General features: G+C 36.4%; 1 protein-coding gene across 1 annotated transcript in view; it reads left to right on the top strand.

Annotated features, from left to right (window-relative positions):
• The window catches only part of fat4 (FAT atypical cadherin 4), a 190,440-nt gene that overhangs the window by 126,488 nt on the left and 36,011 nt on the right, over positions 1-27,941 (top strand). Inside the window, exons 7-8 of the mRNA XM_062039710.1 lie at positions 22,314-22,494; positions 27,187-27,437. Of these exons, the coding sequence (XP_061895694.1) occupies positions 22,314-22,494; positions 27,187-27,437 (432 nt within the window). The remainder of the gene's footprint in view (positions 1-22,313; positions 22,495-27,186; positions 27,438-27,941) is intronic.

Raw genomic sequence — 27,941 nt, 5'->3', positions numbered from 1 at the left:
ATAGCTTCAGGCAGGAGAAATAAAAGGCTGCACTTTTTACTATGTTTTCTCTCTTCAACTTAGCACGTCATGTTATTGTTTACTGTTTGGGACTTTTCCACCGATGGCTTTTGAGTTGGTCCCAGGAGTGGTATATTTGCTTTGTTTGTGTGTTGTGAGCTGCGTTCAGCACCGGCCTATAAAACGCCAAACATGGACGACAGTCTTTAGGACTGCTCAAGCTCTGCACACAAAAAGGTGAACTATTGTCAAAACGTTGCCCATGTATTTATTTTTCTGACAAACAAATAGTCACGTTGTTTAAACCCAAAATTTGACCCCGTAAGTCGGGCTAACTTGAAATTTCTCGCACAGCTTAATTCACTATATAAAAGAGCCGGTGTATTGTCCATAAATCATTGATTGTTTGATGTTTACAGGCTTTAGAACATATAGTGTATATATTACATGCATGTTAGCATGTCTTACAAATCATTGGTCGCAGTGTGGGTCATAATAAATACAATTTAAACTAATATTGCGCTATTGGTGGAATTTATTCTGAAATATTGACTATCATTTTATTTTTGTTTTGTTTTCATTATAAACATTCTTTAAGGTGTTGCATTAATCCTCATAGTTTCACTGCGACATCACTATTTTTATACTCTGCGCCATGACTAGGGAAGGTTGTTTGGATGGGGTCATACGGGTAAATGCTGTGCATGGAAATGCAATTAATAGTCACTGACTTGAGTTTCAAATTTTTGAATTTGAATTCTCCCTCGTCTAAAAAAAATAAAATACACAAGAGAATTTTAACAATACAGAAAAAATACCAAAAAAGGGAACAATAAAATGTATTTATGTATTTATATTTGAATATATAAAGTATGAACAAATACAAATAAAAACAAACAGACAAATAAATAAAGGAATACATAAAAAGAATGAATGTTTGAAATAAATTAATACCATAACTATGAAATTAATCCAAATGTTGCTAAGTTTTCTTTGAATCATTTCTAGCCCAGTCACTGTTCAGATGGGCAATTGCTGACGTCGTATATGCATGTCCTTAAAAAGCAACTCCTAAACAAACGGCTCGCAACAACGTATCGGTTCTCATCGTTCACTTAAAGGAACCGTTCAAGAGACCCGATTCCTTCACAATCGTCACATTTCTAGTCAATATATCTTGTTTTATTATCACATTTCATTTGCAGCTATCACACTAAGTTGCAATTGCAGTTCCAAGTCCAAGACATTAGATGGCAGTAGTTTATTTGTCTGTTGTGCCCTAAAAAGTGTTAATACTGTAAGTATTGTACTTATTACTCAGCAGCTGTTGGACTGTAACGTGCATCTTAGTTGTACTTTTCATTAACACATATGTTGGTGTAGAAATCGCCATGTAAAATCACCAATGCTAATCAGTAGCATGTCAATAGCAAAGCCAATGTATATTAGCATCAAGCTAGCACATTTTTGTTGGATTTTACGCCAATTGGTAGGACCTTTGGGATTCGGTCGAGGCCAACAAAGTACTGGATTGGGTTTTGCAGTTTGACTTACAAAAGCATTTAAACAACCCATTGGGGGCACCACAGATGCCATTCACACCATGGAGTGTCTAAATCAGAGGTGTTCAAACTACGGCCCGCGAGCTGGCACAAGTCCTAGAACTTGACCTCTGTTTTCATATCATATACAAACTTCCAGCAAATTGACAGCCATTTTGTCACCAAAAACAAAAGTAACTCAAGTCAGTGACTATTCATTGTAAAGCATGCACAGCATTCATTTATATGACCCCATCCAAACAACCTTCCCTAGTCATGGCGCAGAAAAAAGTAGTTGTTACTTTGCGTGCACTTGGCTTTCGGCCCTCGGCCACATTTTTTAAGGCCGGTGCGGCCCCCCAGTCAAAAGGTTTGGACATTCATAGTCTAAATCAGGGGTCACCAACGCGGTGCCCGCGGGCACCAGGTAGCCCGTAAGGACCAGATGAGTAGCCCCCTGGCCTGTTCTAAAAATAGCAGCACTTACCAGTGAGCTGCCTCTATTTTTTAAATGTTATTTATTTACTAGCAAGCTGGTCTCGCTTTGCCCGACATTTTTAATTCTAAGAGAGACAAAACTCAAATAGAATTTGAAAATCCAAGAAAATATTTTAAAGACTTGGTCTTCACTTGTTTAAATAAATTCATTAATTGTTTTACTTTGCTTCTTATAACTTTCAGAAAGACAATTTTAGAGAAAATACAACCTTAAAAATGATTTTAGGATTTTTAAACACATATACCTTTTTACCTTTTAAATTCCTTCCTTTTCTTTCCTGACAATTTAAATCAATGTTCAAGTAAATTTATTGTTTTTATTGTAAAGAATAATAAATACATTTTAATTTAATTCTTCATTTTAGCTTCTCTTTTTTCAACGAAGAATATTTGTGAAATATTTCTTCAAACTTATTATGATTAAAATTCAAAAAAAATATTCTGGCAAATCTAGAAAATCTGTAGAATCAAATTTAAATCTTATTTCAAAGTCTTTTGAATTTCTTTTAAAATTTTTGTTCTGGAAAATCTAGAAGAAATAATGATTTGTCTTTGTTAGAAATATAGCTTGGTCCAATTTGTTATATATTCTAACAAAGTGTAGATTGGATTTTAATCTTTTTAAAACATGTCATCAAAATTCTAAAATTAATCTTAATCAGGAAAAATTACTAATGACGGTCCATAAATTCTTTTTTTTAATTTTTTCAAAAAAGATTCGAATTAGCTAGTTTTTCTCTTCTTTTTTTCGGTTGAATTTTGAATTTTAAAGAGTCGAAATTGAAGAGAAACTATGTTTCAAAATTAATTGTCATTTTTTTTGTGTTTTTCCTCTTTTAAACTGATTAATTAAGTGTAAATATCATTGATGTTTAATAATAACATAGAGTTAAAGTTAAATTGAGCAAATTGGCTATTTCTGGCAATTTATTGAAGTGTGTATCAAACTGGTAGCCCTTCGCATTAATCACTACCCAAGAAGTAGCTCTTGCTTTCAAAAAGGTTGGTGACCCCTGGTCTAAATGATAGGGTTCCGTATTCAGCTGTCCAGATATAATCGATCCCATTTATATGATGGCTGCTGCTTATCGGAAGCATTTATTCCCCGCAAAGGGTTAGCGGAGTTTGTGAGAAAGCTGGTGTTTGCTTGGCAAACGCTCGGGACTGGGATGGGGAGGTCACATTAAAGGAAGCTTTGTCGCAAAGCAACAGGTTCTCAGAGGCAGAAAAATGTCAATTTCCCCTCGCCGGTCGCCAGTTCTCTCCCCCTCCTGACTGGCTTTATTTACGCTGCCCCTTAAGAGCACAATGGCGGCGCAGTCCATAAAGCGTAATGAAGCGTTTAGCCCTAAGCTCCCAGCCCACAGATGGGCTGTCTGCTGAATTCACACAAGCGTCCATCTCTGCTTTTAATGAATCCGCTTGTTTGAACAAGAAAACATCAGTCAGCCACGTATTGAAGGCAGAGATGATCTCCCGTGCCAGCATACACACCCAAACCTCCGTCTTAGCGCGGCTTACTCTTTTCCCAGGAGGTGGGAATCAACCCCCCGCAGCCGTCTTAGCAGCTGCAGCCATCAGAAAACTTCTTGGCCATTAACACGTGTACTTGTGCCCCCTCCTGTTAGCGCCACCTTGCTGCTGTGGAACCTGCTTGGTACACTAATAATGCTCTTAGGCGCGGCCATATGCTCCCTCCCTCCCAGCAGACAGGCTTACAGTCTGTGGAGAGGAAGCAACACATGGTCCTGCCTGCGCTTGTTGTTTTACATGTGCTTCATTAGCGCACATGGATGGATTATGTTGACTAACACCAGTGACAACACTCAATACACACTTTATTCACCACTTTTCATACACGGGCAAGTGGCAAACAAAGTGCTGTTCAAATCAAAAAAGCACTATTGAGAAAAAACAAAGCAAATACAGAAGACGGCATTGCACTGAGGATTTGAGGGAAAACACCAACAATTAACGCCATGTAAAAATAGTATAAAACATGTGTGTCCAAACTGTAATATATTTAGCAGGGTTCTAATTAGGGATGTCCGATATTGTCCAACTCTTAATTACCGATACCGATATATACAGTGGTGGAATTAACACATTATTCTGCCTAATTTGGACAACCAGGTATGGTGAAGATAAGGTCCTTTTTAAAAAAAATTATAAAATAAAATAAGATAAATAAATTTAAAAAAAATTCTTGAATAAAAAAGAAAGTAAAACAATATAAAAACAGTTACATAGAAACTAGTAATTAATGAAAATGAGTCAAATGAAGTGTTAAAGGTTAGTACTATTAGTGGAGCAGCAGCACGCACAATCATGTGTGCTTACGGACTGTATCCCTTGCAGACTGTATTGATATATATTGATATTAGGGCTGCAACTAACGATTAATTTGATAATCGATTAATCTGTCGATTATTACTTCGATTAATCGATTAATAATCGGATAAAGGAGAAAGTACATTTCTATCCTTTCCAGTATTTTATTGGAAAAAAACAGCATACTGGCACCATACTTATTTTGATTATTGTTTCTCAGCTGTTTGTACATGTTGCAGTTTATAAATAAAGGTTTATAAAAAAAATAAAAATTGCCTCTGCGCATAGCATAGATCCGACGAATTGATAACTAAATTAATCGCCAACTATTTTATTTAATCGATTTAATCGATTAGTTGTTGCAGCCCTAATTGATATATAATGTAGGAACCAGAATATAAATAACAGAAAGAAACAACGCTTTAGTGTGAATGAGTGTGAATGAATGGTGCACTTATTGTTGTTTTTTTGTTTTATTTTTTTATTTTTATAATGTCCTGCCCAGCTTCTCAGGCAAATCATATAGTAGATGTAGATGATCATATAGTAGATGTAGATGATCATATAGTAGATGTAGATGATCATATAGTAGATGTAGATGATCATATAGTAGATGTAGATGATCATATAGTAGATGTAGATGATCATATAGTAGATGTAGATGATCATATAGTAGATGTAGATGATCATATAGTAGATGTAGATGATCATATAGTAGATGTAGATGATCATATAGTAGATGTAGATGATCATATAGTAGATGTAGATGATCATATAGTAGATGTAGATGATCATATAGTAGATGTAGATGATCATATAGTAGATGTAGATGATCATATAGTAGATGTAGATGATCATATAGTAGATGTAGATGATCATATAGTAGATGTAGATGATCATATCGGCTGTTCAGATTGACTTTACAAAAGAGAAGTGTAGGATACTTCTCTTGTTGCCTTATTTGTATTTTGACTTTATTAAATGTATTTATATTATCATTTGGTGCAGCCGGGCCGGAGCAGGAGGGGATAGAGAGAGGAAAAAAGGAAGACAGAGGGGGGAATTGTGGGGACAAGAGGGGGATTAGACAGAGAGACAAAAACAACAACAAACACAACAATAACAACAACAACAATAGAGCAACATCAGCAAATAGGACATGTACAAATATGATGGTAAAAGTGATAGCAAATAAGCAGTTAGCGAAAATAATACAGAAATGACAATGAGCATTATTACACTAAAAATGGAGCAATATGAATACCAATAGAAATAGTGCTATTGATAATAAACAATACCAATACTTTACCTTTATTATCAACAATACAATTGTTCAAATGCAACAATACATATACGTCATGATAACTTGAGATACGAAAGAATGCAGAAAAATGGAGGGGAACTAATGTGCACTAATTGTAAGTGTATCTTGGGTTTTTTATGTTGATTTAGTTTTTTTAAAAAAAACAATACCGATAATAAAAAAAAGCGATACCGATAATTTCTGATATTAAATTTGAAAGCATTTATCGGCGGATAATATCAACAGGCCGATATTATCGGACATCTCTAGTTGTAATCTTTTATGGCTGTTAAGTAGATCTACATCCACTTTATTTTTGAACTCATTTACGCAAATACCCCACAGAGTCAATGCTGGTCCTTCAACGATGGCTATTTCTTCAGAATGTAAATATACATTCCTATATTACAAATAGCCTATTATCTGCGCACTATTCACAAGTGATGCACCGAAACTTCGGCCGCTGGAAAAAAGACTTTGCTCTCCGCAACCGAATGTTGTGATGACATATCCACTTTGGCTGACAGACTGCGTCTTTCCCCGCACACATGATGGCACCTGATTGCCATTTTGACCTCATCTTAGGTCCAGCTATGTCATTCATTTGTGCAAAGTGGAAAATACGATTTCAGCAGCGCTGTTTCAGTGAGCCAACTCTTTGTTTGGCTGGCGGCCAAATGTTCGGTGCATCACTGGTCAATAGTGTGCAAATAATATATGTAATATATAAATATATTTACCGTATTTTCTGGACTATAGAGCATACCGGTATGCAAGCCACACCCACAAAATGTTAGTAAAATACTATATTTTTCCATATATATAACATTATATGCCGCAGATATGTACGTTGTGAAAAGAGTTATTTGCACAAAGTGTTTATTTACATACCTTAATTGTTTCCAAATGGTGTCTGTAACACGGCAGTAAAATGGCTGATCAAACGAAACAGAAGTCATGGTCATGGAGCCACTTGCTGCGCAAGCTAGCTCTCCAATCAGCTAAACACACTCAATAACTCCACGTTGACGTTTTGGTAGATGGATAGATAGATAGTACTTTATTGATTCCCTCAGGAAAAATACAATTCCAGCAGCAGCGTACAGAATTGAGATATAATTGAAAATAGTAAATAATGGGTATGTTATTGTTTTGCATCCCCTGTCATCCTAGTAACCCCCCCCCCCCCCCCCCGCGCTAGCTTGATTACATTACGATAGCACGTAGAAATATGCTTAAGAACACTCCTACAGACATCACACATGGGACTGTTTAGTAAGTATGAATAGTTTTAGTTATATTGTAACCAAATAACATGTCGTCATGCCCGTTTAAAAAAAAAATACCGGTATTTTTCAGAGGCAGTATAGTATCATTTTTCATTCATTAGGTATACCGTACAACCCTACAGTAGTCCCCATAGCTGTGCGTGGAAGAGTCACAACTCTGGTCAGCTAGCATCTCATCCAAACTGGTACATCTCCAGATTTGTTTTTAATTTAAGCTCCCAATTTAAACCATAACAAAAAAACGAGAGAAATCTTGTATCTTAAACTACCGTACTCATAAAAGGAAGCACCATTGTAATTTATTGTATTTCTATTAGACCTTTACCTGTGTCGCAAAAAGTTCCATTCTTAGTTCTATAGTTTTTGCTATCAATGCTATCCTTATTTTACTATTTGTTAATTAGTATTTGAGGAACTAATCCGTCAGATGCCCACTGATCTGATGTTGAGTCATTTTTACTGACGTCACACATAAGACACTTTTCCCCAATAAACTATTGGTTAAACTCCAAAATCAGGTTTCCACAGTAACCGGCGTCAAATATGAATATACAATAAATAGCACTTTGGCTAATTTAGGAGTGTCAGATCAAAATGAACCCAGATTAAGTCCCCTGAAAGAAGATTAGGATTATGGACTACAGAGGTGTGGTTCTGTCCGCTGAGCAGATTAAGAGCATCATGAACTTCTATTTGGTATACAACTTCATGATGAACTACAATAGGAAATGCCCTATGTGTGCAAGCTGCCGATACGCACCCATTGAACTGAAATGCTTGAATGTCCATGGTGAGTGGGGTGTGTAAACGTTGGAACAGTTCCAATCCGTTGAGGTTTGTATATTGCCCATTCATTTTCAATGGAGGGAAATTCTGGGTAATCAGGGAATTTTCGGAACCGGGAAACATGCTGGCTTGAATGTGCGGGGTGAGTGGAGTGTGTGAATGGTGGAAATCAGATGAGAAAGGTGGGATATGCAGTGGATTGTATAATGCCCATTCATTGTCAATGGGGAGAAAAACCAGCAATTTGGGGAACGGGAAATCATGTTTTGCGTTGAATATATCAGATAAGTAGTGCGTGCGGATGGTTGAAAGGTCGGAATCGGGTTTAAAAACGACGCAAAATTTGCAGAATTTAGGGCGTTGTCGAACTACGAATATGTCCATTCAGTTGAATGGGATTTCCTGGGAAAAACAGGAATTTTTGAAAATATTGATACTAGCGCAATTGTCTGAGATGATAGTAATGGCGCCCGATTGTAGCTGAGATAGGCTCCAGCGCCCCCCGCGACCCCGAAGGGAATAAGCGGTAGAAAATGGATGGATGGATGATATTAATGGCTTGGTGTTGGAATTTTTGGAATCGGTTGAAACATGTTGACGTAGTAACAGTTTGAATTAAGAATGGGTATTTCAGAATTCCTCAAATTTCAGGAAAAGGTGAGTGGAGTGTGTGGATGGTGGAACATTTCGAATCGGGTGAGAAATGTGGAAGTTGTGCGTGTTTGGAAATTGGCCTACTCATTTTTAATGGGCAAAATGTCCCGGAAGACGGGGAATTCTGGGTAAACCGGATTTTATTTTTAAAAAAAAGTGACCTCAAAGGCTTGAATATCCAGGGTGAGCAAAGTGTGGAACAGTTCAAATCAGATGTGGGATTTGCAAGAGATTGTATAATGTCCAATCATTGTCAATGGGGAGAAAATGCTGGGAAACTCTGGAAAATTTTTAAATTTTGAGAAAGGTAAAACATATTTTGTGTTTGATATATGGGGAGAGTAGTGTGTGTGGATGGTTGAAAGGTCGGAATCGGATTTAAAAATGCTGCAACATTTTAAGAATTGAGGGCAATGTAGAACTATGAATACAGCCATTTATTGGACTGGGAATTTCCTGGAATTTTGAGAAAAACAGGAATCTTTGAAAATATTGATACCAGCACAATTGTCCTAGATATGGATATAAGGTATGAATGGCTTGGGGTTGGCATTTTTGGAATTGGTTGAGAAATGTTGACGTAACCATTTGAACTGAGAATGAGTATTATGGAATTTTGGGGAAACTGGGAATTTGGTCAAAAACAGTTGAAAAATGTGGACCGGGTAAACTTTCCAGGAAAAGGGAATTCTGGGAATTCCTGGAATTTCTTTGAACTTGTAAGGTGGTAGTTCCAGGTGAGTGGAGTGTGTGGATGGTTGAATCGGGTGAGAAATGTGGAAGTTGTGTGTGGTAGAAAATCGGCCTAGTCATTTTTAGTGTGCAAAATGTCCTGGAAAATGGGGAATTGTGGGTAATCCGGGATATATTTGAAACAACTTTTGGGGGAGCTCACGGTTCCGAACGTCTTGACACTTGAACGCTTGCGATGGGATGAAAGCTGTAGCGGAATAATAAGAAATAGAAGATTTGTGTGTTGGCCAGTCTCAGCATAATGTCTTTAGTCAAGTTGGCAGTCAGCTCCAAGTTCATAGGAGATGTGGATGATGTCACCGTCCAGGAAGGGATGAAGAAAAGCTGCAGGAGGACATGTTTCCACACGTGAATCAGAAGGTCTCTTGTTAGTCCTTACGCTCCACTTTTCCTTTTCCAGCAGAGTGTAATTGAGAGGACAACAATTGTGCCTGAACCCCAGTGTTGACGTGACGCAGAGGACCCGGGTTCGATGCCTTGAATTAGCCTGGAGGCCACATGAAAGTGTGGCTTTAACACAACTACTGCACAAAGAAGACAGAACAAAGGAATTGCCAGCGGAAAAATAGTTTTGCCACCGCAGAGGCAGCCGGCATTCCTTCTGCAAAAATTTCCAACAGCTTCTTTTCTGTGGCCAAATGATGTCATTTGCCAGATTGCTCCGCCCCCGGGCCGCCGCGTGCACCGCTTGGCACCCGCGGCCGTCTGGACCCGTGACCACGACAAGGGATTGACCTTCTTTCTGCACACCTCTCACATTATTCAATCACATCTTTATGATGCTGGATCTTTATTTGTTTCAATTTACTTGATGTTGTTTTTTTTACAACCGATACGGCTAACTCAGGATGTCCTTGCCCGGTTGTGGGTTGGGATCAGGAGACGTCAATGTGGTGTGAAGCTCTTTGAGGCACTTGTGATTGAGGGCCAAACCAGGGGTGTCAAAAACTAGGGCCCGCCAATGTCAGCAGTTAAATAAGGATTCTTCCCCGCAGGGAGATAGCATTCATGCACATTGTAATTCAGCTCAACGACCTTGAATTAGGGTCCGCACAGGACCTTTTCAAAAGGAATCCCAAAGGGAGTCCTTTTGCAATGGGACGAAAGGACCCTATTGAAATTGTAATGTTTATTATTATTATTATTATTAGGGTCCGCTTTGTACTGGTTACAAAGGAACCTATTGTTATTGTAAGGTTTTATTATTCTTTATTATTATTATTCCGCAGCTTTGCGGACTACTTTGCCCCCTTAACATGCTTCAAAACTCACCAAATTTTTCGCACACATAAAAAAACGCGAACAAAACTCTTTGGTAAAAAAACCAAACCCCAAAAATCCCAATTGCTCTCTAGCGCCCCCTAGGAAGAAAACTGCCTGTAACTCCCAGTAGGAATGTCGTAGAGACATGAAACAAAAACCTGTATGTAGGTCTTACTTAGACCTACGATTCATAATTTCACTTCTTCGGGCGAAAACCAACAGGAAGTTGGCAATTTCCCCTTCAAGACAAAAAATGACTAAAACACTCATTTTTGATTTTTGAGCTGTAATTTGACCCCCTTAAAATACTTCAAAACTCACCAAAATTCTCACACACATCGGGACTGGTAGAAATTGCGATCTAAAAAAAAAAAAACCGAACCCCAAAACTCAAAATTGTGCTCTACATAAGTTTTGCAAAAAACAGAGAAAAAACTGCTCCTCAGAGGAAAACTCAGACAAAACTGCTTGTAACTTCCGGTAGGAACATCTTAGAGACATGAAACAAATACCTCTATGTAGGTCTTGCCTAGACCTACATTTCACAGATTGACATCCTTCAGCAAAAATCAACAGGAAGTTTGCTATTCCTCCTTCAAAACAACATTTTTGTTACAACCGGTCACCAAACATCAAACCTTATCTCCTCTGAGCGCGTTTGTCGTTTCGGCTTCAAACTGCTACAGGAGAGAGATTGAACCCTTCTGATTAAAAGTTGACGAAAGAGTTTAAATACGTGCTACCGTTTTGATTTTACAAGCCTTCAAAGACCCGCAGCACTGATGCTGCTACGGTGCCAAAAAATGACAACGGAACATGCAATTTCTTCTTTTTTGTCCTCAAAATTCTACACACAATACCCTATAATGACAATGTGAACTCAGACACAACTTCCTCTAACTCCCAGTACGAATATCGTAGAGACACGAAACAAAAACCTCTATGTAGGTCTCACTCAGGACTACCACTGGACAAAAGTATTGGGACACCTAGGACTAGTACCTGCCAAAAAGCGGACCCGTCCAATGCTGCTTGCAGCTTTGATTATCATTTGAATTGCATATGGCACAGCATTACTTATACAACCCAATGCAAACAACCTTCCCGAGTCATGGTGAAAAAAAATTAAAAAAAAATCCAACCAACACAAAAAGTCAACAGACATGGTCACACACAACACAACCTGCTCACTGAACTTTGTGGATATTATAAATATACATCATAAAACTATTCTAAATTACAACCATTTAAAGCCATCACTAAGCATGATGGGAAAAATGCCAAACACTTCACTTATCCATGTTTGGCACATTTTAGCTGCTTGTCAAATACACTCTCACATACTCTTAATATCCTATTTTTGTAATTATTCATGCATGATATTAATCCAATATGTACACATATATGTATATATATATATACAGTATATGTATGTGTGTGTTAGTTTACATTATTATATTATTTCGGCCCTCAACCAAATGTTATTGGCCCAACGCTACCCCTAAGTCAAGAAGTTTGGCCCAAGCAAAGACATTGTTCATGATTGAAGTTATGTCATGTTATGTTATTTTCATTTATTATGTGCCCCCCAACCAACTGTTACATCAGCGTTCTTTTTGAAGTGGAGATTTAAGCGTAGTTTGTGTGCTGACCTGGAGGTAAGAAAGAGTCAAACAAAGGTGGATTTGACAAAGTGTACCAATAGATTAGTCCTGACTGTATCTTCAATGATGTTAAAAGTCTGCTCGCCCACATGTTTGTTTACGATGAGCTCAGGGGACAGAGGGAGGACAAAAGGAGCGCTTGATTTGCTCACCCTAACTCACCTACAACCCATCATAATCTTGCCTTATCCGTACTTTTTTTTAATGAATGTTATTGTATTTTTATCAATGTTACCATCATCATATCAGCGGGTTAATTATCGTACATCCACAGTACCATAAATTCTCTACTTTCTTCCTGCGCTTTAAACTCTGCAGCTTATAAAACATCACAGCTTTGATTGATTGATTGATTGAAACTTTTATTAGTAGATTGCACAGTGAAGTACATATTCCGTACAATTGACCACTAAATGGTAACACCCCAACAAGTTTTTCACACTTGTTTAAGTCCACGTAAATCAATTCATGATACAAATATATACTATCAGCATAATACAGTCATCACACAAGTTCATCATCAGAGTATATACATTGAATTATTTACATTATTTACAATTTACAATGAGGAGGGTTTGGTTGATATCAGCACTTCAGTCGTCAACAATTGCATCATCAGAGAAATGGACATTGAAACCGTGTAGGACTGACTTGCTAGGATATGTACAGCAAGTAGTGGACATAGTGACTTCAGATAGCATAAGAACAAGTATATACATTTGATTATTTACATTAGATTATTTACAGGATATGTACAGCCAGCAGAGAACATAGTGACTTCAGATAGCATAACAACAAGTATATACATTAGATTATTTACAGGATATGTACAGCCAGCAGAGAACATAGTGACTTCAGATAGCATAAGAACAAGTATATACATTAGATTATTTACAGGATATGTACTGCCAGCAGAGAACATAGTGACTTCAGATAGCATAAGAACAAGTATATACATTAGATTATTTACATTTGGTTATTTGCAATCCGGGGAGGTGGGATGTGGAAGGGGGAGGGTGTTAGTTTAGGGTTGACGTTGCCTGGAGGTGTTGTTTTAGTGCTTTTTGAAGGAGGATAGAGATGCCCTTTCTTTTACACCTGTTGGGAGTGATTTATAGAATTTTGTTAGCATGCTAGTTTTTTTGTTTTTTTTTAGCTAATTTTGTAGGTATACACCTGTCATACTTTGGTACTCTATGTATACTAATGTTAGCATAAACAACTTTTTTTTTAATAGGTACACACCCCAGAGTATCATTTTAGCACTTGACGCATGTTACAGTTAGCATTTTAGCATGCTAACATTAGCGCATTAGCTCAGTGTCATATATGTTGCTATTTTAACAATGCTAACTATTAGCATTGCACCAGTAGCATCCACGTTTTTATTTATATTTTTTTGGGCCAAATGTTGGCATTTCATCCAAAATTGCATTTTCTATTGTAGTTGTTTTGAAGGTGAAAACTGCAGAATGATCCTTCATTTGTCCATCAGTGCAAAAAGTTGTACCTAGCTGTAGGGTCAGGGTCCAAGGATGCTATCAAGGTAATTGTTTCTTTTGGTAGTTCCATGGACATCTGGGGTAATTGAAGAATGGAAGCGTATCAAAGACTTATTTATAAGGGGAATGTTTAGCGCGTCTCACCTTGACCGTAACCGTTGCAGCGTCCATTAACAAAGATTTGCATACGTGCCAAGCTATCGAGTTCCCGGGGCGGCTAAGTCTCGGGGCCCAGGCGGTGTAACAGGATAGAGGTGAAGTATTTAGGTGCTGGTTTGGTGGAGACAGCTGCCAGGGGTTACGTGATATGTGAGGGGCTAAGACCACGCGGGGAGAAGTGATACGGCCAGAGAGATGTGAAACATTCTCCGCCTGTCCACAGCGGCGGGCGGGGTCGGCGCGGGGTCAGGGCCGCACGGCGAGGATACACTGTCCCGCTGCCGCACAGCGCCTCATGCTTTCAGCGGGTCAAAGGTTGCACAAGTGTTCTCCCAAGACGGTAAACAGGTTGTGACATCACATCCAGTCTTTCTAAATGGGGAAACAATGCTATCCAAAACTATTGTGACTTCTAACATCAAGCTGCACATTTCATCCATCCGTCTTCTACAGCCATTCTTCTTGTCAGGGTCGCAGGGGGGGGGGGGCATCCCGGCTGGGGGAGGGCGAGACTTGCACATTTATTCCTTCACAAAGCTAACATTCAGTCCAGGTTTTTACTTTTTTTTTGTTTTTTTGTTTTTTTGTCCTGCCCAGCTTCTCAGACAAATCATATAGTAGATGTAGATGATCATATAGTAGATGTAGATGATCATATAGTAGATGTAGATGATCATATAGTAGATGTAGATGATCATATAGTAGATGTAGATGATCATATAGTAGATGTAGATGATCATATAGTAGATGTAGATGATCATATAGTAGATGTAGATGATCATATAGTAGATGTAGATGATCATATAGTAGATGTAGATGATCATATAGTAGATGTAGATGATCATATAGTAGATGTAGATGATCATATAGTAGATGTAGATGATCATATAGTAGATGTAGATGATCATATAGTAGATGTAGATGATCATATAGTAGATGTAGATGATCATATAGTAGATGTAGATGATCATATAGCAGATGTAGATGATCATATAGTAGATGTAGATGATCATATAGTAGATGTAGATGATCATATAGTAGATGTAGATGATCATATAGTAGATGTAGATGATCATATAGTAGATGTAGATGATCATATAGTAGATGTAGATGATCATATAGTAGATGTAGATGATCATATAGTAGATGTAGATGCCCATATCGGATGTTCAGATTGACTTTACAAAAGAGAAGTGTAGGATACTTCTCTTGTTGCCTTATTTGTATTTTGACTTTATTAAATGTATTTATATTATCATTTGGTGCAGCCGGGCCGGAGAAGGAGGGGATAGAGAGAGAAAAAGGAAGACAGAGGGGGGAATTGTGGGGACAAGAGGGGGATTAGACAGAGAGACAAAAACAACAACAGCAAACACAACAACAACAGCAAACACAACAACAACAACAACAACAACAACAGAGCAACATCAGCAAATAGGACATGTACAAATATGATGGTAAAAGTGATAGCAAATAAGCAGTTAGTGAAAAAATAATACAGAAATGACAATGAGCATTATTACACTAAAAATGGAGCAATACGAATACCAATAGAATTAGCATTATTGATAATGAACAATACCAATAGGTTTTTACTTTCTAGAAACTTTTGCATCCTTTTGAATGGAATTGTGTCGCAAAAGTTTGAGGTACTTTATGTGTTTTTCTTTCTTTAGTTGATTTGGAACGTGAACACATTTACATTATAATACATCACACAATATCATATCATTTCACTTTACATCATGCCCAAAAAGGAGTAGGAAGAAGCAAAATGTATTTAATCCTAACCCCTTTCCCACTTCAAAGCGTTTACAAATATATACATCATTTACTGACCTTTTTATATAAAAAAAAATAACATCTATGAATTAGTATACACAATAGTTTTGTAATATGTAATTAATTAATTCAGTCATTATTAACATACTGAGATGAAGAATATCATATTTTCAATAAGGTTGGAAGTATTTCTCATAATTCTTCTTCTTTGTACTTTGTAAGCACTATTATTTTGAACAACCTCTTAAAGTGGATCATATCAGTACAATTTTTAACTTCTTTACTTAATCCATTCCATCATTTAATTCCACATACTGATATGCCAAAAGTTCTAAGTGTTGTACGTGCATATAAATGTTTTAAATTAGATTTTCCTCTAAGGTTATATTTCTCCTCTTCAGTTGAGAAGAATTGTTGTACATTCTTTGCTAGCAGGTCATAGTTTGCTTTGTACATCATTTTAGCTGTTTGCAATTTGACCAAATCACCAAACTTTAATATTTTTGACTTAAAAAATAAAGGGTTTGTATGTTCTCTAAATCCAACATTATGTATTATTATAACTGATCTTTTTTGTAACACGGTTAACGAATGTAGCGCACATTTGTAGTTATTTCCCCATATTTCTGCACAATAACTCAGATATGTAACACTAGGGAGCAGTAGAGAATATGAAGTGATTTTTATATATATATATATATATATATATATATATATATATATATATATATATACAGGCCAAAAGTTTGGACAAACCTTCTCATTTGAATGTGTTTTCTTTATTTTCATGACTATTGTAGATTGTCACATCAAAACTATGACACCTGTGAAGTGAAAACCATTTCAGGTGACTACCTCTTTAAGCTCATGGAGAGAATGCCAAGAGTGTGCAAAGCAGTAATCAGAGCAAAGGGTGGCTATTTTGAAGAAACTAGAATATAAAACATGGTTATTTCACCTTTTTTTTGTTAAGTACATAACTCCACATGTGTTCATTCATAGTTTTCATGTGACAATCTACAATGTAAATAGTCATGAACATAAAGAAAACACATTGAATGAGGAGGTGTGTCCAAACTTTTGGCCTGTACTGTATATATATATATATATATATCCATCCATCCATATATATATATATAAATGTATGTATATGTGTATACAGAGAGAGAGAGGACATTTTAGAGTTTTTAATGTACATGTTTTTGTTTACTGTGGGATGGTAAAGTGGAAAACATTCAAACAAACCTTGATTAATGAGCTGACTTGGTTCTTGAACATGGTTCATAAACGGAAAAGTGTGTATGCTGCAGCATGGTTCCTCATGAGAATCGATGTCAACATGAATAATTGGTTCTAGCCAGCACAAAAGTCCTTCTTTTGGTGCAAAAAGCACACTTTGAGGACACTGTAATAAACCAACATACAAATGGCTCAACAATGTCTTTTTTTATCCAAACACGACCACAACAGCAAGCTAACTTGTCAACATGCACACACATAAAAGTCCCTTTAGTGCTCTCCAAAAACGTTAACAACCATGTTGCTAATCCTTTTTACCTTAAGTCGGCGAATGTTTTTGCCATTTTTAGAAGACTGGTAGTTGGAAAAGAGCAGTGGCTTCATCACTGCTAGGGTTAGCACACACTAGCAATCCTTCATCGCTTGCGTCCCGGTCCACTTTTTGAACTTTTCAGACCACCCACGGTGCGCCCGAGATTGTTGTTGCGTGCGTGTTCCAGCATGGTCACCTCTACACAGCAAGTTGCCATAGAAATGGCCAGCCTTTTCTCTAATGATAGCGTCACAAAGGCTAGCATCCGCTAGCTGCTTCTCATTCATCCACACCAGAAACTGTTTTTTGAGCTGCTTTTGCACTTTGTCTTCTCCCTTGCGCAGATATTTCACCTCTTTGGCAAAGTCAGCAACCGTATAAACCTCCTTATTTACAGAAGTTGCAATGTGGACGTGTTTCATTCCTATTTGCTTGGCAATCTGTGCACCATTGCCGTACTCCTCGCAAATAATCCTTTTTAAGTCCACAGCAAATCCCTCCTTCTTTCCAGGCTGGTTGCTTTGCTGTTTTGGACACATATTGATAAGCAAAACAGACAGATATTGGCGAGTGGCGAGAAAAGATATACACAGCTGATTAGTAGAGTGGAAAACAACCAATAGTTTGTAAATGGAGGTTCCATTGTAAATGTGTGTATTGACTGTGGGATACAGCTGATTAGTAGAGTGGAAAACAACAAATAGTTTGTAAATGGAGGTTCCATTGTAAATATGTGTATTGACTGTGGGATGCAGCTGATTAGTAGAGTGGAAAACAACAAATAGTTTGTAAATGGAGGTTCCATTGTAAATATGTGTATTGACTGTGGGATGCAGCTGATTAGTAGAGTGGAAAACAACAAATAGTTTGTAAATGGAGGTTCCATTGTAAATATGTGTATTGACTGTGGGATGCAGCTGATTAGTAGAGTGGAAAACAACAAATAGTTTGTAAATGGAGGTTCCATTGTAAATATGTGTATTTACTGTGGGATGCAGCTGATTAGTAGAGTGGAAAACAACAAATAGTTTGTAAATGGAGGTTCTATTGTAAATGTGTGTATTGACTGTGGGATGCAGCTGATTAGTAGAGTGGAAAACAACAAATAGTTTGTAAATGGAGGTTCCATTGTAAATGTGTGTATTGACTGTGGGATGCAGCTGATTAGTAGAGTGGAAAACAACTAATAGTTTGTTAATGGAGGTTCCATTGTAAATGTGTGTATTGACTGTGGGATGCAGCTGATTAGTAGAGTGGAAAACAACTAATAGTTTGTTAATGGAGGTTCCATTGTAAATATGTGTATTGACTGTGGGATGCAGCTGATTAGTAGAGTGGAAAACAACAAATAGTTTGTAAATGGAGGTTCTATTGTAAATGTGTGTATTGACTGTGGGATGCAGCTGATTAGTAGAGTGGAAAACAACAAATAGTTTGTAAATGGAGGTTCCATTGTAAATGTGTGTATTGACTGTGGGATGCAGCTGATTAGTAGAGTGGAAAACAACAAATAGTTTGTAAATGGAGGTTCTATTGTAAATATGTGTATTGACTGTGGGATGCAGCTGATTAGTAGAGTGGAAAACAACAAATAGTTTGTAAATGGAGGTTCTATTGTAAATATGTGTATTGACTGTGGGATGCAGCTGATTAGTAGAGTGGAAAACAACAAATAGTTTGTAAATGGAGGTTCCATTGTAAATGTGTGTATTGACTGTGGGATGCAGCTGATTAGTAGAGTGGAAAACAACAAATAGTTTGTAAATGGAGGTTCTATTGTAAATGTGTGTATTGACTGTGGGATGCAGCTGATTAGTAGAGTGGAAAACAACAAATAGTTTGTAAATGGAGGTTCCATTGTAAATATGTGTATTGACTGTGGGATGCAGCTGATTAGTAGAGTGGAAAACAACAAATAGTTTGTAAATGGAGGTTCCATTGTAAATATGTGTATTGACTGTGGGATGCAGCTGATTAGTAGAGTGGAAAACAACAAATAGTTTGTAAATGGAGGTTCCATTGTAAATATGTGTATTGACTGTGGGATGCAGCTGATTAGTAGAGTGGAAAACAACAAATAGTTTGTAAATGGAGGTTCCATTGTAAATATGTGTGTTGACTGTGGGATGCAGCTGATTAGTAGAGTGGAAAACAACTAATAGTTTGTGTAAATATGTGTATTGACTGTGGGATGCAGCTGATTAGTAGAGTGGAAAACAACAAATAGTTTGTAAATGGAGGTTCCATTGTAAATATGTGTGTTGACTGTGGGATGCAGCTGATTAGTAGAGTGGAAAACAACTAATAGTTTGTGTAAATATGTGTATTGACTGTGGGATGCAGCTGATTAGTAGAGTGGAAAACAACTAATAGTTTGTGTAAATATGTGTATTGACTGTGGGATGCAGCTGATTAGTAGAGTGGAAAACAACAAATAGTTTGTAAATGGAGGTTCCATTGTAAATGTGTGGGATGCAGACTCCCAAACAAGCAGGTACTATGTCTCTACTTTGATGCCACTGAGCGCTCAGCAGCTGGTCTGGGCTGAAAAAGAGTCCGGGTGCCAAACACACTTTGGCGGTGCTAAAGCGCCACAGACTGGGATCAGTTAAAGGGATCATCTGCGACGCAGCAAAGGACGCACTAACTAATCTCTTGCCAGCATGACTTTTGGCAGATCTAAGAGCCTTTGAGCACTTCCTTGTGTACATCCAAGCACTTGTCCATCCTCCTAAATATTTGCAAAGGTGCAAGTCAACACTGTCCATATTTAGTAGGAACTATTGGCAAGGGAACTTGAAGGAATGTTGACTGTATTTCCCCTCAGGAACCGGGTTCTTTACGTTCTAATTACCGCTGGCGTCTTGTGAGCCAAACCAAAGGGTGAAGCCACTTTCTAGTAAACAAAGCTCATCTTCTGTGGACCACAGACGTTTGATGACTTTCAGGCCTGAAAACATCAGCAAGGCGTATTCTGCTTGTTCGACATGAAATGCAGCCCAGCCGTTGAATTTTGATTGCTAAACAGATTCCATTCCTAACGTGTCTGGTATGGATATTTCAATCACTGCTTTTTAGATACACAGCCAAGGCAACGTTGTCAATCATTCATTCATAATGAAGAACTGGCAGCAAATCAAAACAAATAGGAATGTTTCCCTGTGCCAAATAATGCTCCCTTATGTCTTCAAAAGATCTGAACCCCAACGAGCATTGGCTGTTTACAAGAAGCCAGTGCCATGGTTTTGGTCCTGGTCCTGGTCCTGGTCCTGGTTCACGGTGCAGAGCTGCTGTTTGTGGAAAAGTTGTCACGTTACTCATTTATAGCCTGATAAATGTGTAGCTGACTTGAGACTAAACACATTTGGTTGAGGGCATGTAAAGTGAATATATATATAATAATAATGCAATAAAGTAATATTAAAGGCCTACTGAAATGATTTTTTTTAAAATTTAAACGGGAATAGCAGATCCATTCTATGTGTCATACTTGATCATTTCGCGATATTGCCATATTTTTGCTGAAAGGATTTAGTAGAGAAAATCGACGATAAAGTTCGCAACTTTTGCTCGCTGATAAAAAAAAGCCTTGCCTGTAGCGGAAGTAGCGTGACGTCACAGGAGCTAGTATTCCTCACAATTCCCCGTTGTTTACAATGGAGCCAGAGAGATTCGGACCGAGAAAGTGATGATTACCCCATTAATTTGAGCCAGGATGAAAGATTCGTAGATGAGGAACGTTACAGTGAAGGACTTGAGAGGCAGTGATGGACGTATCTTTTTTCGCTCTGACCGTAACTTAGGTACAAGCTGGCTCATTGGATTCCACACTCTCTCCTTTTTCTATTGTAGATCACAGATTTGTATTTTAAACCACCTGGGATACTATATCCTCTTGAAAATGAGAGTCCAGAACGCAAAATGGACATTCAGTGCCTTTTATCTCCACGACAATACATCGGCGAAATGCTTTAGCTACGAGCTAACGTGATAGCATCGTGCTTTAACTGCATATAGAAACAAAAAAATAAAGGATAGAAGGAAGGATAGATAGAAAATCAACAATACTATTAAACCGTGGACATGTAAATACACGGTTAATGCTTTCCAGGCTGGCGAAGGTTAACAATGCTGTGCTAACGACGCCATTGAAGCTAACTTAGCAACTTAGCAACGGGACCTCACAGAGCTATGCTAAAAACATTAGCTCTCCACCTACGCCAGCCAGCCCTCATCTACTCATCAACACCCGTGCTCACCTGCGTTCCAGCGATCGGCAGAAGGACGAAGGACTTCACCCGATGCGTTTGGCGGCCCGGAGACGTAGGAAGTCAAGGTGAGGTCGGCGGCTAGCGCGGCTAGCGCTCCAACAAAGTCCTCCTGGTTGTGTTGCTGTAGTCCGCTGCTAATACACTGATCCCACCTACAACTGTCTTCTTTGCAGCCTTCATTGTTCATTAAACAAATTGCAAAAGATGTCCAGAATACTGTGGAATTATGAAATGAAAACAGAGCTTTTTGTATAGGATTCTACGGGTACCATAACTTCCGTTACTCTGACTTCATCACGCGCATACGTCATACCGCAACGTTTCAGCCGGATATTTCCCGGGAAGTTTTAAAAGTCACTTTATAAGTTAACCCGGCCGTATTGGCATGTGTTGCAATGTTAAGATTTCATCATTGATATATAAACTATCAGACTGCGTGGTCGCTAGTAGTGGCTTTCAGTAGGCCTTTAATGTAATAGATATAATATGATTAATATAAGTGGCTATTAAAAGTATGTGAAAGTTGGAATTCTACCTTGTTTACTTCCGTGAGGACCTCCTTAAAGATCAATCAGAAATATCAAGCAGTTCAAATGCACCAAACAAGGATAAGTGTGGGGAAAGGGGTTTGCATTTTTCCCATCATGCTTTGTAAGGGATTTACATATAAATGGATGTATTTTTTTTATGGTAAATTGCCATTTTTCTCATAATATGTACAAAGTTTAGTGACCATGCTTGTTGACATTTTGTTGATTCAGATTTTTCATTTTTTTTGTACCATGACTAGAGAAGGTTGTTTGCATTGGGTCATAAAAGTAAATGCTGTGCAGTGGTTCATTCAAGACATAAATAAAGGTCATTGACCTGAAAACGTCATGCTGTCCACGAGATGAGGATGTAAGTCTTAGACAGACCTCATGGAAGATGGGCTTTGATGTGATGAACTCCTCCTCTTCCTTCAGGTTCTCCTCCTTTGAGCGGGACAGGGAGGGTGACGGTGCTGGTGGAGGACATGAACGACAACATCCCGCTCTTCTCCTCCTCCTCCTTCCACACCACCATCGCCGAGGACGCGCCCACCGGCACGGATGTGATGCTGGTCAACACTTCTGACGCCGACGTGGGCCTCAACGCGGTCATCAGGTACACCTTTCTTTCTTTCTACAACTTTTTCAATCACGGTGCGGCCCGCAGCTCATTTCTGTAACATTTGAATAATATTACAAAAGAAAAAACATACAGTGGAATAAAAGAGCAAACAGATGAAAAATAACAAGAAAAAGTTGCAAAGTTGACTCTAATAACACTTTTATTCTTTAAAACTTTCATTGCTCAAAAAATACAAATGAATCAAAATCAATGTTATGAATTATTAACTTATTTCACATCAAATATTCCACTTTGATATATTTTTGGGGTCAAAATATTCCATATTGTGTGTATTTGCCACATAAAAAAACAACGTTTTCTATGACAAATGAGCATAAAACGGAGAAACAAAAGAACAAAGAAAAATTACAATTGAAAGTAAAAAAATATGAATAATATATGACTTATTTTGAACAATTTTGTAAAAGGGCCCTTTTGGATTCCTGAGTATTTTAATAGGATTTTTTAAACTATCATTGCTCAAAAAATAATCAATCAAAGTCAATGTTGTTATGAATTATTGACTCCAATTATTTCACATCAAATATTCCACTCTGAAAGATTTTGGGGGGAAAGTATTGCATGTTTTGTGTGTTTTCCAAAAACTAAATGTTTTCTTTGCCAAAAAGGACATAAACAAACAAACAAAAAACAACAAAAAATAAAAAAACGAATAATTGACGCATTGATCTGAAGTTGATCTAGATTATTATTATTATTGTTTTTAAGACGTGTATCTAGATTATTATTATTATTGTTGTTTTTAAGACATTTATCTAGATTATTATTATTATTGTTTTAAGACGTTTATTTAGATTATTATTATTATTGTTTTTAAGACGTTTATCTAGATTATTATTTATATTGTTTTTAAGACGTGTATCGATTTTTATTATTATTGTTTTTAAGACGTTTATCTAGATTATTATTATTATTGTTTTTAAGACGTGTATCTAGATTATTATTATTGTTGTTTTTAAGACATTTATCTAGATTATTATTATTATTGTTTTTAAGACGTTTATCTAGATTATTATTTATATTGTTTTTAAGACGTGTATCGATTTTTATTATTATTGTTTTTAAGACGTTTATCTAGATTATTATTATTATTGTTTTTAAGACGTTTATCTATATTATTATTATTATTGTTTTTAAGACGTTTATCTAGATTATTATTATTATTGTTTTAAAGACGTTTATCTAGATTATTATTATTATTGTTTTTAAGACGTTTATCTAGATTATTATTATTATTGTTTTTAAGACGTTTATCTAGATTATTATTTATATTGTTTTTAAGTTTGGTTTCCTGATAATTTTACTGGGATTTTTTCTTTTTTTAAACTCTCAAAGCTCAAAAAATAATAATGAATCAAAACAAATGTTATGCTTTATTGACACTTTTATCAAATATTCCACTTTGAAAAAGCAAAAGAGGATAGATAAAAGATAAAGTAACATAAAACAGGGTTAAAGACAGTCAAAAAAGGTAGAAACGGGTAACTTGAAGGTGAGTGAAAGGTAAAATAAGTTAGATAGAAGGTAAATAAGTGTAAACAAGTGAATATAGAAAGTAAAACAAGGTAAATTAAGGTAAACAAGGTAAATAACAGGTCAAAGAAGGTTAATAAAAGGTAAAATAAGTTAAATAGAAAGTAAGTAAAAGGTAAAAGAAGTTGAAAAGAAGATACATCAAAGAGAAAAGAAGTTGAATAAAAGGTAAAAAAAAAAAAAGAATATAGAAAGTAAAACAAGGTAAATACAATGGTCAAAGAAGGTAAAATAACCTAAATAGAAGGTAAATAAAAGGTTAAAAAAAAGTTAAAAGGTAATAAAGGAATATAAAAAGTAAAATAAGGTAAAAGGGTAATAAATAAGTTAAATAAAAGGTAAACAAAGAAATATTGAAAGTAAAACAGGTGAATAAATGGTCAAAGAAGGTAAATAGAAGAAAAACAAGTTAAATAAAAGGTAAAATGAGATAGAAGGTAAATAAAAAGTTTTAAAAAAAAGGAATATAGGAAGTAAAACAAGGTAAATAAAAGGTCAAAGAAGGTATATAAAAGGTAAAAGAAGTTAAATAGAAGGTAAATAAAAGGTTAATAAAAAGCAAAATAAGATAGAAGATAAATAAAAGGTAAACAAGGAATATAGAAGGTAAATAAAAGGTTTAAAAAAAAGAAATATTGAAAGTAAAAGAAGTTAAATAAAAGGTCAAAGAGGGTAAATAAAAGGTCAAATAAGATAGAAGGTAAATCCAAGGTATAAAAAGGAATATAGGAAGTAAAACAGGGTAAACAAAAGGTTGAAGAAGGTAGATAAAAAGTAAAAGAAGTTAAATAAAAGGTAAACAAGTTAAATAAAAGGTAAAATAAGATAGAAGATAAATAAAAGGTAATCAAGTTAAATAAAAGGTCAAATAAGATAGAAGATAAATAAAAGGTAATCAAGTTAAATAAAAGGTCAAATAAGATAGAAGATAATTAAAAGGTAAACAAGGAATATAGAAAGTAAAACAAGGTAAATAAAAGGTCAAAGAAAGTAAATAAAAGGTAATGGAGATTGATATAAAAATATTTATATATTCATACACATTGAGGCTATAAAGTGTTTTTTATCCAATTACTGGATTAATTGATCCAATTAATCGATAGATTACTCATTACTAAAATAATCTATAGCTGCAAATGATTATTCAAGTCAACAAATAAAGATGATTGGAGTGACTAAAAGGCTTGTTTAGTCCTGCCATGTTGACTCAGGTCTTATTGGGCACACATTGGGGGGTAGCACCGTAATGAGGATGCTAATTGTGCATGACAGTACCAGTTGTCCCCAGCAGGGGTTACTTAGTACTTTCTCACAGTCTGGCAAGTTTTCCTTTGAACAGCTGAGCCTTCGATTTTTGTGTCCCGCCTCAGGAGCAGGAGGAAGAGGAGGAGGAGGAGGCACGGGGGGGCTTTTTTTAAAAAAAAAAAGAAAAACGTACATTTATGCATGTTAAAAAAAGAAAAACGTACATTTATGCATGTTGAAAAAAGAAAAAGGTACATTTATGCATGTTAAAAAAAGAAAAAGGTACATTTATGCATGTTAAAAAAAGAAAAAGGTACATTTATGCATGTTAAAAAAAGAAAAAGGTACATTTATGCATGTTAAAAAAGAAAAACATACATTTATGCATGTTAAAAAAAGAAAAAGGTACATTTATGCATGTTAAAAAAAGAAAAAGGTACATTTATGCATGTTTGTGTCTGGATCCTGCCCGACTCCTAGAGTAAACAACTGCAACCTCTCCTTCCTAGTCAGTATGCCAACACAGAAGTCCCTTTGGTGCCCTCACAAATGATCAGAAAGCACATCAATCCTTAACCTTTAACAACCGTATTGCTACATTAATACACTTTTGAAAAAGTACAATCCACTTACTTTGACATTAGGGGCATACAGAGGAAAAGAACAGAGGAGGTGGAGGGAGGGAGGGGCCGTGTGTGCGTGTGGAAGAGGCGCCGCTGAACAAGCGCTAAATCTTCTCCTTCATTGTGAAATAAATCTGCTTGGGAAGATTTTTATTTTTTACATTTTTTTTTAGTTGTAGCTATTTTATTGGAGTTTGAAACAATGCCCCCTGTAAAAGACGCTGTGGCACATTATTACACACTTTAACAGTCACAAGAACAGCTTTTAAACGTGTCATATGCGCTCATGTTATGTCAATAATTAGGGAGCTGAATTGGCTTTACATCATTTCATTAGTTTGTAAAAAAAATTAAAATGATAAATGTGTGTATATATGTATGTATACATGTTTATGTGTATATACAGTATATGTGTGTATGTATATATTAGGGCTGCAACTAACGATTCATTTGATAATCGATTAATCTGTCGATTATTACTTCGATTAATCGGTTAACAATCGGATACAAGAGACAAACTACATTTTTATCCTTCCCAGTATTTTATTGAAAAAAACAGCATACCATACTTATTTTGATTATTGTTTCTCAGCTGTTTGTACATGTTGCAGTTTATTGATAAAGGTTTATAAAAAATAAAACACATTTAAAAATTGCCTCTGCGCATAGCATAGATCCAACGAATCGATGACTAAATTAATCGCCAACTATTTTTATAATCGATTGTAATCGAGTTAATCGATTAGATGTTGCAGCCCTAGTATATACAGTATATGTATATTTATAAGTATGTATATGTATATATGTGCATATACAGTTTATGTGTGTATGTATATACTGTATATGTGTATTTTTGTATATATATATATAAGTATGTATATATGTACAGTATATATGTACATGTATACATATATATATGCACATATATACATATATGTACTCATATATGTGTACATATATTTACATATACTATATAGGTATATATATATGAATATATGTGACTTATGTATATAATATACACAGTATTATTATTATATATGTATTTATGTATGTATATACATTTGTGTGTATATATGTGCATATATATATTCTGTATGTACACACACTGTATATGTATATATAATTTGATATGATAGTTTTGACAAAAGAAAAGAAAACAATGGCAAAGTTGAGTGTAAAACTGGTCCTAAAAAGATGTTATCAGCTCAAAGTGGGAGTTCTTTCTTTGATGACATGGTGACCTTCTGCTTTTTCTCCCCAACAGCTACAGTTTGAGCGGCGGCCACGGCCAGTTCTCCATCAACCCAGCGACCGGACAGATTATCACCAGCTCCCTGCTGGACCGCGAAGAGCGAGCCAATTACCAGCTGCTAGTGGTGGCGACAGACGGAGGGCAGCCGCAGGGCTTGTCCAGCTCAGCCACCGTGTCCGTGACGGTGGCCGACATCAACGACAACCCGCCGCGCTTCCACCACCACCCCTATGTCACGCACATACCCGCCTCCACTGCGGCAGGTGACATGTCTAAATTACATTCGTCCCTCGTTTATCACTGTTAATTGGTTCCGGACCTGACCGTGATAAGTGAATTTCTATGGAATAGAAATTCTTATTTATAAAACATATATTTTTTCACTGTTAAACCATTAAAAATACTGTTTACAACCTTCTAAATAACCTTTTAGACATTTTTAGAGCCTTTAAGACATGAAATAATACCCAGTTCACCTTTACACTTGTTTCACACAATATAGTCCATCCATCCATTTCCTACCGCTTGTCCCTCTCAGGGTTGCGGGACACAGTATAGCTTTAACAAAAAATAACATATGTAATGTACTGTAATATTGTCACATACAGTTCTTAAGCACAACCACTAAACTACAGCGTCTACAATTTGGCCCGTGAGACAGCAAGAGTCCACAAGCAGTTTGGCCGGGCGGTTTTATATCATTCACAAATAGTCAGAGGTCTGATAGCTGCCATTCTGTCACTATCTGGTGACCAACAAAAAAAGTC

Source organism: Entelurus aequoreus, linkage group LG28 (genome assembly GCF_033978785.1).
Source record: "Entelurus aequoreus isolate RoL-2023_Sb linkage group LG28, RoL_Eaeq_v1.1, whole genome shotgun sequence".
NCBI classification, from domain to species: domain Eukaryota; kingdom Metazoa; phylum Chordata; class Actinopteri; order Syngnathiformes; family Syngnathidae; genus Entelurus; species Entelurus aequoreus.
The sequence above is the reverse complement of the archived record's forward strand: the minus strand, read 5'-3'. Positions and strand labels throughout refer to the sequence as shown.